The following is a 12,507-nucleotide window of genomic DNA, read 5'->3' as shown; positions in this document are numbered from 1 at the left end:
ATATAAGATAAACATACAAAAATGATTTTTATTTCATACTAGCAGTCTATACTAGCAGTGAACAAGTGGACAATGAAATTTAAAATATGGTTTCATTTACAGTCACTTAAAAAAAGATGCCAGGCCAGGTGTGGTGGTTCATGCTTGTAATCCCAGCACTTTAGAAGGCTCACGCAGGAGGATTACTTTAACCCAGGAGTTCAAGACTAGCCTGGGCAACAAAGTGAGACCCCATCTCTACAAGAAATAAAAAACCAGCCAAGTGTGGTGGTGGTTACCTTTAGTCTCAGCTGCTTGGGAGGCTGAGGTGGGAGGATCACTTGAGCCTGGGAGATAAAGGCGGCAGTGAGTTGTGATCATGCCACTATACTCCAGCCTGGGCTACAGAGTGAGACCTTGTCTCCACAAAAAAAATAGAGATATTCAGATGTAAACCTAATAAAATGTGTTAGGATTTGTATACCAAAAACTACAAAATAGTGATCAAAAAAATCAGACAAAATCTAAGTGGGAGGACATGTTTATGGATTGGAAGATTTAATATAGTAAAAATGTCTCTTCTATCCTGCTGTGGTTTGAGTGTCCCCTCCAAAACTCAGGTTGAAATGTTATTGCCATTGTGACAGCATTATGAATTAGCTAATTACTTCACTAGAGCCCTGGGAATTCTTACCCAGTCCAGTGATGTGATCTTAACACAAACCTGTGCTTGTCAGAGTCCTTTCCATTGCATCTCCTCAAAGATGAAACACTTCAGATCCGTAGTTGCTCACAGTAACTTTCAGGAAAGTGCCGGAGTAAAGCAAGTATCTGTGGATGACAAGATTTTAAATGGCCATGGTTAAATATCTGATGAGAGTTCACTATAGTAATGTTGTAGTTGACAAGGAAGTTGAGTTATTTCTGTGGTGTACAGCACTTTAAGGTAACTAGAATTGTGACTGATAACATTAGACCTGTCAGATTTCTAGGAATTTCACACAGTTCCTGGAACACATTATTAGTAATACATCTGTACAAATAGAACTCAAAGAAGGTTAAGTATCATTTCTTATTTGACAGTGCTTCTCATACAGATCTAACATAATCAAATAAGTGTAACTCGTTTACAGTTTCTCTTCATGATGAAAGAAAATTCTTTTGAGATATTTTAGGGGCCCTCTGGAAGCTCCCGAAGTTAGCTCAAGGAAAGATTTAAGTTTAGAGTTTGATTTGGGGAAGTTAGTAAAAAACTCAAAGATTTTTGATAATAAGATTCATTATTTTGATAACTTATAAATTCATTCAGATCTTAGCCAGCTTCACCACGCTTAAAATTCCTTTTCCAAGATTTCTCTTCCACAAACCTACTGCAACTTTCTTACAGCCATACTGTTTTGGATTAAATTCTTCCTTACTCTTATTGTGAAACAAGTCATTCTACTTTAGGATAAAAACTAGTCTTTTTCTCTTAACGAACACACATCCTTCATACGTAATAGGTTCACCTTACCAAAACCATGTCTTTTCCTCACATAGTCATTTCTCTTTTTCTAGTTTTAACTGTCACATCAGCATTCTATAGATTGGCAAATCTATGAATCAGATTAGTAGAAGCATATACTTCCTCATAGTATAATTTATGTTCAACTATTAATGCTTCAGTATTTTCTCTTATTCGGAAAATATCTACATATCCAACAAATAGTCAACATCTAAATGAGCAAAACCCTAAGGGTGTAAATGGCCAATGGGCAGCAATTTTTGAGTAGACATAACACAAAACAAAGCTAGCTATCATCATTGCTCTGTTAGCTACTTTTATAGCATGTGTATGTTCAGCAGTCTTTACAAAAACAAGAATCCTAAAAAGATAAATAGATGAGGTTTTTTGTTGTATTGCTGTGCTCAGTAAACATAAAGTAATGGATACTGCCGTACATGTTATAAAACACACTATGTTATGAAACAATAGCTGGATCAAAAGTACATTTCCAGCAGATGGAATAAGTTAAGGTTGCTTGCCTAGGAGGCCAAAGTGTTCTACTAGTATTTTTGGAAAAGTCTTAAGATTTTTCATTTCAACATTAAACAAAGAGTTTTAAAGCCTTGACACAAAAGCGCTGACCATAGAAGGGAAGTGATACGTGGAACTAAATGAAAATTTAGATTTTGCTCTGAACATTCTGTAAAAGGATGAAAAACAAGCTACAGACTGGGAGAAAATCTTTGTAAATAATATATTTGACAAAGGACATATCTAAAATATATAAAAATCTCTTAAATCTCAACAGTAAAGAAAAATCAAGTTTCAAAATAGGGTAGAGATACGAACAGACATCTACCAAAGGGAATATATAAATGACAGAAATGTACATGACAATATTTAATGTCATTAGCCATTAGGAAAATACAAGTTGAAATCACATTGCAATCTTACTAGACACCTTGGAATGACTAAAATTAAAAGTAGTTACAGCACCAAATGCTGCCTCACGTACATTCCTGGTGGGATTATAGAACAGTGTGACCACTCTGTTTGGCATTGTCAGGAAGATAGTTTGGCATTGTCAAGAAACTAAATATGTGCTTTCTGAATGACTCAATAGTTGCGCTCCTATGTGTTTATTCCAGAGAACTGAAAACTTAACGTTCACCGCCACAGGAATGTATATACTACTTGTATTCATGATGGCCCCAAAATGTAGACAACGCAGATATTCTTCAGCAGATAAATGGTTAAACAAACTGTGGTACAGCCATATCATAGCACATAACACATTAATAATAAAAAGGAACAACTATCAATTAGCACAGCAACTCATTTTAATCTGTAGAAATTTATGCCAGATGAGGCCAGGCACAGTCATTCATGCCTGTAATCCCAGCACATTGGGAGGCTAAGGCAGGCAGACCACCTGAGGTCAGGAGTTTGAGACCAGCCTGCCAACATGGTGAAACCCTGTCACTACTGAAAAAATACAAAAATTAGCTAGGTGTGTTGGTGGGTGCCTGTAATCCCAGCTACTTGGGAGGCCGAGACACGAGAATTGCTTGAATCCGGGAGGTGGAGCTTTCAGTGAGCCGAGATCGTGCTACCATACTCCAGCCTGGGTGACAGAGCTAAACTCCATCTCAAAAAAAAAAAAAGAAGAAAAGAAAGAAATTGATGCCAACTGAAAAAAGTCTGAAAACATTCCATACTTTATGATTGCATTTACATAACATGTTTTAAATGATAAAATTATAGAAATGCCGACTGTTATTTTCCAGGGATTAAGGAGGGAATGGTCCTGGAAGGGAATTGGGTGTGGATATTAAAAGGCAACACAAAGATTCTTGCGGTTGTGGAACTGCTCTGTATCTTAATGATGGTGATGGGTACAGGATTTTATACGAGTGATAAAGTTGCATAGAACTAAACATACCCACACGTACACATGCCCCAATGAGTAAAAGTAAAACTGAGGCAATCTGAATAGGATTGGTGGATTGCATCAATGTCAGTATGCTGTTTGTGATATGTACTGTAGTTTTGTAAAATGTCACCATTGGGGGAAACTGGGCAAAGGGCCCCATGGTATCTCTCTACATGCATTTGGCTCTACAATTAACTCAAAACGTCCAAACATATTAATAAAGTAAATATCTGTACATAAATCTAAAGTGCAGAACAAATCGACTTCAGGGGCCAGATAGTATTTTTAACCAACCTGAGCCATGAGGATTTACAATTGGCACAAAATGAAAAATGAGAATCATAAATGCAAAGATTTGAAACTAGAAAAAGACAAGAACAGGTTGCCTGGTCAAGTTCTATGCCTGGACCATATCTAACAAGGATGCCAAAACACATACTAAAGATGGAGATAGATATATATACATATAGATATCTATTTATATGTCTATTTAGATATAGATAGATATAGATATCTATATCTAGATAGATGGATAGATATAGATAGATTAGATAGATAGATGATAGATAGATATATATTTGGGGAAAAAGGAAAAAAAATTAGGGCTTGAACCCCTTTGTATCCCTTTTGCTCCAAATTTAACATTTTAGTTTTACTTGTCTGATGTCTTATTTTTGTGACTTTTTAGGTGGAATATTGTTTCTGGAAAATCCAAAAGGTGATGATAGGTTGGACCCTTTAAAACTGAAGAGTGTTGTCAGTAGCATTTTTGGTGTGAAAAATGCAGACCTGGCTGTCTTCCATAATGAAACAGGTATGTGGAAAGTGAGAAGAGCCTGTGTTTTGACTTGAGGTGAAGGTCTTAATTCGCTGTCAGTTGCACTACATACCTTTTGCATTTTTGCTAATCTTGAGTCAGGGCCCAGCTTTTCAGCAGTGCCTGCCTGCAGTGTCTGATCATGCCTCCTCACAGTGTGGTGTGACTGAAAAGCCCGCACTTAATGGCTCTAATCCTCCCCTCTCACCTGTTTGCCAGCTGGTAGGCTTCAGGCTTCAGAGTCCTCCCTGGTGAGGTGGTTTTTGTTTTTGAGACAGGGTGTCACTCTGTCACCCATGCTACAGGACAGTGATACAATCATAGCTCACTGCAACCTCAACCTCCTGGGCTCAAGTAAACCTTTTGCCTTGACCTCCCAAGTAACTGGAACTACAAGCATGCACCACCATGCCCGGCTAATTTAATTTAATTTTTTTTTTTTTTTTTTTTTGAGAGACTAAGTCACACTATGTTGCTGAGTCTGGTCTTGAACCCAGGGCCTTAAGCAATCCCCCTGCCTTGGCCTCCCAACATGGTGGGATTCCAGGTGTGAGCTACCACGCCCAACCTGAGTTTTAACTTTATTAAATGTAATGCCTGAATCTCACTACATGGATTCTCAATAAAGCAAACCTGAAAAATATTTTAAAGAATTATAGATGCATTCTCCCACTGTTACATATTGAATTGTGACCTCTGACAAAAAAGATATGTCGTAACCGCTTGTACCTCTGAATGTGGCCTTTGGAAATAGGATTATTGCAGATGTAATTCGTTAGGGTGAGGTCATATTGCAGTAGCATGGGCCTCTAATCCAGCATGACTGTTGTCCTAATAAGAAGGTGGCCATGTGAAGACATAGAGACACACAGAGAAAATGCCCAGTGGTGACAAAGGCAGAGATTGGAGTTACACACAGCTACAAGCCAAGAAACAGTGAAGATTGTCAGGAGCCTCTAGAAGCTAGAAAGAGGCAAAAAAAGATTTGCCTACAGGTTTCTGACGGAGCACATCTGACCACACTTTGATTTCAGACTTCTGACCTCCAGAACTTTGAGACAGTAAATTTCTTTTATTTTTATTCCCTGGCTCCTCCAACTCCCCACATCCCCAGTTTGTGGGACTTTATTATGACAGCCTCAGAAAACTAATACTCACTTTACAAATCTGAATGCTTATTTTCAGAAACATTAAAAAAATTTTGTTTGAGACAGTCTTGCTCTGTTGCCCAGGCTAGAGTGCAGTGATACAATCTCGGCTCACTGCAACCTCCACCTCCCAGGTTCAAGTGATTCTCCTGCCTCAGCCTCCCCAGTAGCTGGGATTACAGGCATGCTTCACCATGCCTGGCTAATTTTGTATTTTTAGTAGAGATGAGGTTTCTCCGTGTTGATCAGGCTGGTCTCAAACTCCTGACCTTAGGTGATCTGCCCACCTTGGCCTCCCAAAGTGCTGGGATTACAGACGGGAGCTACCCCACCTGGCCCAAAAACTTTTAAATAACTTAAAAGAAGAAATGCAAATGGCCAGCTAAGGAACAACTGGTGCATCTGAATAGTAATCAGGAACTTGCAAGATAGTGCCACAGTGAGGTACTATTAACTGCCACCAGATTGGCAAAAACTAGAAGAATCTGGCAGAATCACGTGTTGTCAGGGATATTACATAATAGGAACTCTCATTGACTGCTGGCTTATGAATTGTTGGAGCTACTGGAAAACTGTTTGCTATTGTATCCGTTAAAGTTGGGCCAGGAGACACAAAAGCAATGTGAGAGAAACTGAGTAAAGGTCTACATCTGACTTACCCATCACCAGGTTCCACCAAGGTGGTGGGTAAGTCAGCGGAAGGCTAGGTCTCTGCCTAAAGTCGCTGTAGGATAAGAAGCAAAGAAAAGCAAAAACAGGCTGGAGTGCACATCTGTCTAACCACATCTGACACTGACAGGCAGGTGTCTTACAGAAGAAACTGCTGGTACACTTTGCCAGAGAGTTGCACACATTCCTGGCCTGGAATCCAGAAGAGTAGAGGCAGGAACGTGGGCTGTGCACTGTCCCACTTAACCCAACAAGTCGACAGACCCACAGCAACCTGAGAAAGCCAAGGGGTGCCAGGCCCCATGTTAGCCTGTGAGCATAATGACTATTAATAAACTTCTGCCTTCTAAATCCTATGCAGATTTCTCTGTGATTAAGCTGTTACCCAGAACCAGGCCAGACAGAACCTGGGAAGTAGTTTTAGCTTAGCTGCATTGAAACAGGATGAAACCACCATAGTTCACCCCATTGTGATCTTGACATCTATACATAGCTCTTTAAACCATATTTAACTTCCAAATAAAGACCCTAATACATTAAAAATCATGCTTTTAACTCTTTCTTGTACAACTTCAAAGATGCCAGCTTCATTACCCAAAACAAGATGGGAAGTTACCTTATCCTTCTTTGGGTATTGTTGATTTTTCTTCTAGCTGAGTCATACCTCCTCCCTTTTCTGTTCTTTAACTTTACTGAGATATAAGGTTAACCTGTTAAAATATTTTGCTATATGGTAAGGAAGTAAGAGAGTAGAAAAATAAGAATTGACTAATATATATTAATACATAATGCCACACTTGTTTGCTAAAAAATGAGTTCCCTGGTTAGAAGCAATGCTAGGCTGGGGCATTTGCTCAAGGAACAAATTGAGCAAATGAGACATTCTCTATGTTCATGGATGGTGGGTTTGGGTTATGGGTGACAGTGGCAAATTCTTGTCCAAAGGGAGTGTGTATTCCAGTAAGACCAAAGCACTGCCTTTTCCCATGATGCAAACGGTCCAGTACAAACAGGCTGCCATCAGAGGTCTGGCTCCTCTTTCCTGGCAGTAACACTGTATTGAAAGCTCAGTAATGGTTCCTGCTGTTGGTAAGTGGAATACGTAGTAGCAGCTGCAGCACAATCAGCCTTGGGGAGTGGAAGTAATGTTGCTGAGCCCATGGTCATTCATCCTCCCAACCTGGTGGCCCTTTGTTCATCAGTCCACTGGACAAGGGCAGAAGTGGCTAGTGACTGAATAGGTCATGTCCACCAATTTTTCTTTTCTTTTTCTTTTTTTCTTTTTTTTTTTGAGACAGGGTCTCACTCTGTCGCTCAAGCTGGAGTACAGTGGCTCAATCATCGCCCAGTGTAACCTCAAACTTCTGGGCTCAAGCAGTCCTCCCGCCTCAGCCTCCAAAGTAGCCAGGACTACAGATACACACCACCATGCCTGGCTAATTCTTTTCTTTTTTATAGAGAGGAGGTCTTGCTGTGTTGCCCAGGCTGGTCTCAATCTCCTGGCCTCAAGCAGTCCTCCCCTTTCTGCCTCCCAGAGTGCTGGAATTAAAGGTGTGAGCCACTGTGCCCAGCCCCACTCATTTTTAGATGCTCATTCATAGTCTGCCCGTTTGTAGAGATCTGTCCACATACCTCTTGCCCTAACTTCCATGTCACTGGTTTTCTAATTCTGTTCTTTGAGCCCCTGGCTATTCTCGTTTAGTCCAGCTATTGGCCAGTGTCCACGAATCAGTGTAGATCTACTCCTAGCTATTTCTCCTTCTGAGCAAAATGACCAGCTAGCTGCACTGAATGAAGTTGTTCCCATTGGGAGGATTTCCACCCATCGCTATCCTTCAGGGCTACCCACAGTGAGAACAGGGCTGTAAGACTATAATTGTCTACTTCAGATGGCACAGCGTGTTGTGCGGTAAAGCCCTACACAGCAAGCCCTAAAATGTTTTCTTTCTGTCAGCCAGTCCTGGAAGACTTCCTACAAGGCCACACCTGTGGTTGAGAGAAGAGACCATGTGGGCCTAGGCTGAGCGTGAGCATCTAGCCACTGGTGCAGCAAGTTCCTTGTTCCTTGAGCAAATGCCCCAGCCTAGTCTCATACCTGCCATTTCCGCTCAGTAGTTGGAGTCTGTCCTGTATCACAGCCGTTACCAGTCATCTGCCTGTGCCTGCATCCCCGAGCAACGTGTAGTGTTCTCTAAATGAGATTATACTGCATGTGTTCTGTGCATCTTGCTTGTTTCCACATCTGTTCCTGAGTCAAATGTCATCTGACTGTAATTATCATTTTTTAATATAAGCTTTTCATGGTGAAGCTTGAGATTCTGATATAGGAGGAAATTGTAAGAGGAGCTGTATTATGAAGAGAAAACACTAAAATAGAAAAAACAGTTTGCCCTGTATTTCAGATTATGAATATTATGATGTTTATTCTGCAACGTTAAGATTTCCTACCTTTACGTGTCGTTAAAGGCTGGTTTTATAGAAAAGGCAATATCTTTTGACAAACAGAAATTAAGTGGAAAGCATCGTTGTAAAAGGATACATGTTAGTTTAATAGTTAAATAGGAAAAATTAAATGACTTCAGTTTTGAACTGTCATTAACCCTGAAAGAATTGTTGTCGTTGTTACTTTTTAGAAATACAAAACCAAACCGACTTACTGAGTCTTAGTGGAAAAACACTTTGTGTGACTGCAGGATCGGCTCCCTCTCTGATCAACAGTTCTGGCACTCTTCTTTGTCAGTATGTCAACCTGCAGCTCCTGAATGCAGAGCCACAAGGTATGTGCCTCCTCACAGCAGGCAGAGTGTGGGGTGCTGGGCATTAAGGTTCTGTATATATGTGCATGTTTCTAGTCGGCTTCAAAGTATTGCTTTCAAGTGTGGGCTCCCATGCTGCTTTAGGGAGCACCCGCAGACTCTTCTTTTGATGTGTTCACATAGAGACCCTCGGCTATCTGGCATGGTTAGAAAATGAAAAAATTGGTTAGGCAAAAATTACAACTAAATTGTTTAAGTGCCAAAACATTTTAATTTCTAATTTTACTTTCTTTCTGGGGTAAAATGTTCTGAAAACTTGTGTACCTCCATGCCTGAGTCAACAGACTAGATTTTAGCAATTTTTTTTCCTGATCATTTAGGATCCTCATTTTGCACATTTGCACTGAAGTCTTCGGGTTCTTCACTTGACTGTGTACTAAGTGTCTGTTCCCCAAGCTTCTGGGCTTTTATATAAGGTATTTTTTTTTTTTTTTTTTTTTTTTTCCCTTCCCCTTCACCTCTATGAAATCTTCAAGGCTGTTTCTGCAAGGACTGCATCTCCCGCCGTCGCGCTCATGCTTCTGGATCCACTGCTGGTCTCAGCACTGCCTGTTAGAGCTGTCCACTGTGGCCGCCTGTGTTGGAGTTAGAAGGTGAACTCGAGATTTAATCCAGTTTGTTCTTTCTTCCATAGAGTGTTTAATGGGGACAGTGGGTACTCTCCTGCTTGAAAACCCACTTGGGCAGAATGGACTCACCCACCAAGGTCTTCTATATGAAGCAGCCAAAGTGTTTGGCCTTCGGAGCAGGAAGCTAAAGCTATTTCTGAATGAGACCCAAACGCAAGGTAAGGGGATTATGGACCGTAAGTTTTTTATTTTTGTTGAAAGTAGATTTTGATGCCATTAACCATTTGTAGCGTAATGTGTGAGATAGTACTATTGTTATTCTCTTTTGTTATTCCTTCCCCAGAAATTTACCATAATATAATTTTCTTTGGTTCTTTTTTTCTTTTTTTTTTTTAAGGTGGAATCTTGTTCTGTCTCCCAGGCTGGAATGCAGTGGCACAATCTCAGCTCACTGCAACCTCCACTGCCTCCTGGGTTCAAGTGATTCTCCTACCACAGCCTCCTGAGTAGCTGGGAATACAGGCACCCAACACCACGCCCAGCTCGTTTTTGTATTTTTAGTAGAGACAGGGTTTCACCATTTTGGCCAGGCTGTTCTCAAAACCTCTGACCTCAGGTAATCAGCCCTCCTCGGCCTCCCAAAGTGCTGGGATTACAGGCATGAGCTACCGCACCAGGCCAAAATACAATTTTTAAATAGCAATTAAAAGAATAATTACTTCTTGCTAAATCTAAAAACTACATTGGTATGTTATTAAAAATACATGCTTGTAGGTAAATTAGCATGTTTGCTGACCCTAAAATTGTTTTCTTCCCCAAAAGTCAAAATTATCAGAGTTGTAAAATAACAACTTGTTCCTTGAAGGAAACTTACAGCTGCCCTGATACTTCCCTTTACAGTTCATAAAACATACTTACCTGCATTTTCTCCTTGAGACACGTAGTGCTGTGAAGAGTTAGGTCATCAGTTGACATATTCCACATTCTATCATCTAATATTGCTGCCACTGCAGTCATTTCCCCAGACAGCTTCGCTTTGTGGGATCTGTTTTTTCTATTTATAGCCATTCTTGACATCCCAACTCAAAACTTTTACCATCCCATCCTTTTATTTGTAACACCTGATAGCCTGGGGTTTATTGGGCTTTCTGTATCAGTATTTGTGGTGTGTGTGTGTGTGTGTGTATGTGTGTGTGTGAGAGAGAGAGAGAGAGAGCTAGAGAGAGACTGGGTTTTGCTCTGTCGCACAGGCTGGATTGCAGTGGCTCAATCACAGCTTACTGCAGCCTCAAACTCCTGAGCTTCAGTGATCCTCCCACTTCAGTTTCCCTAATTTTAAAATTTTTTATAGAGACAGTGGTCACTGAGAGGTCCAGGCTGGTCTTGAACTCCTGGCCACAAGTGATCTTCTCACCTTGGCCTCCCAAAGTGTTGGGATTACAAGCAGGAGCTACCACACTCTGCCTGATTTCTACCATTTTTGTTCTACTCTTTCTTTTTTTTCTTTTTCTTATCTTTTTTTTTCTTTGAGACAGAGTTTCACTGTTATCACCCAGGCTGGAGTACAGTGGCACTATCTCAGCTCACTGCAACCTCTGCCTACTGGGTTCAAGCGATTCTCCTGCCTCAGCCTCCTGAATAGCTGGAATTACAGGTGCCCACCACCACGCCCAGCTAATTTTTGTATTTTTAGTAGAGACAGGGTTTTGCCATGTTGGCCAGGGTGGTCTTGAACTCCTGACCTCAGATGATCCACTTGCCTCTGTCTCCATAGACTCTGTCCTGGTATCCTTTTTCTATGTGGTTGCCAACTGTCCTCTGGCCTGGGGTTAACTGTGCAAAATACTTGTGAGTTTTCAGTGTTGTTCCTAATAAATGCAATTCATTCAAAAAAAAGTTCTTGAATGAAGCACTAAAAATTATTAAAGTTATTAAATCTTGATCATTGAAAATGAATATTCTTAATATTGTATGATGAAATTGAACATGCAGACATCACACTTATGAATATCAAAGTGAGTGGGCAAGAGTAGATTAGACACAGATGAAGAGGAAATTAATGACATGGATGATTGATAGATGTAAAAAGTCAGTTAGAATGTAGCACAGAAAATATGAAAGAGGCGTTTATGAACACAGAGTCTACCGGCACCTGAATCTTGGACTTCATAGCTTCCAGCTCTAGAACTGTAAGAAGTAAATATTTGTTGCTTAAACCACCCAGTCTGTAGTATTTTGTTACAGCAGCATGAGCTTGAAGAAAGAGCTCAAATAAATAACCTAACTTAATATTGCAAGGAAATAAAAAAAAAAAAAAGAAACTAAAAATTAGCAGAAGGAAGGAAGTAATAAAGATAGATAAACAAGAGAATAGAAAAGTAATAGAAAAAAATTCACAAAATCAAGATTGAGATTTATTTTTTATTTTATTTTATTTTTTTTTTGAGACAGAGTCTTGCTCTGTCACCAGGCTGGAGTGCAGTGGTGCAATCTCGGCTCACTGCAACCTCTGCCTCCTGGGTTCAAGCGATTCTGCCGCCTCAGCCTTCTGAGTAGCTGGGACCACAGGTGTGTGCCACCACGCCCAGCTAGATTTTTGGAGGTTTTTTTTTTTTGTATTTTTAGTAGAGATGGGTTTCACTGTGTTGACCAGTATGGTCTTGATCTCTTGACCTCGTGATCCACCTTGGCCTTGGCCTCCCAAAGTGCTGGGATTACAGGCGTGAGCCACCGCGCCTGGCCGTGAATGAGATTTTTTAAAAGACCAACGAAGTTACAAACCCTTAACTGGACTACCTAAGAAAAAAAAAAATAAGGTAACACAAATTTTAAAAAACGAATGCTTTTTGTTTCTGTGGCATTACAACTGGAGCAGAACAAAAAGAATTATGAGAGAATATTACTAATATTTAAATGTCAACATATTGAATAACCTAGAAAATTGATAAATTTGTAGAAATATACAACCTACCAAAAATACAAAAAAAATTAAAACATACAGGCCGGGTGCGGTGGCTCAAGCCTGTAATCCCAGCACTTTGGGAGGCCGAGGCGGGTGGATCACGAGGTCAAGAGATCGAGACCATCCTG

General features: G+C 40.3%; 2 protein-coding genes across 3 annotated transcripts in view; both read left to right on the top strand.

Moving 5' to 3' along the window:
- LOC108294688 (zinc finger protein 679-like) overlaps positions 1-12,507 on the top strand; it is a 194,906-nt gene that overhangs the window by 54,429 nt on the left and 127,970 nt on the right. The gene's annotated exons all lie outside the window — the stretch shown is intronic.
- Positions 1-12,507, top strand: part of LOC108294680 (isoleucine--tRNA ligase, cytoplasmic-like) — a 43,589-nt gene that overhangs the window by 23,881 nt on the left and 7,201 nt on the right. Inside the window, 3 exon segments of the mRNA XM_037734261.1 lie at positions 4,049-4,212; positions 8,666-8,809; positions 9,483-9,635. Coding sequence (XP_037590189.1) covers positions 4,049-4,212; positions 8,666-8,809; positions 9,483-9,635 — 461 coding nt within the window.

Source organism: Cebus imitator, unplaced genomic scaffold (genome assembly GCF_001604975.1).
Source record: "Cebus imitator isolate Cc_AM_T3 unplaced genomic scaffold, Cebus_imitator-1.0 Scaffold598, whole genome shotgun sequence".
NCBI classification, from domain to species: Eukaryota; Metazoa; Chordata; class Mammalia; order Primates; family Cebidae; genus Cebus; species Cebus imitator.
The sequence above is the reverse complement of the archived record's forward strand: the minus strand, read 5'-3'. Positions and strand labels throughout refer to the sequence as shown.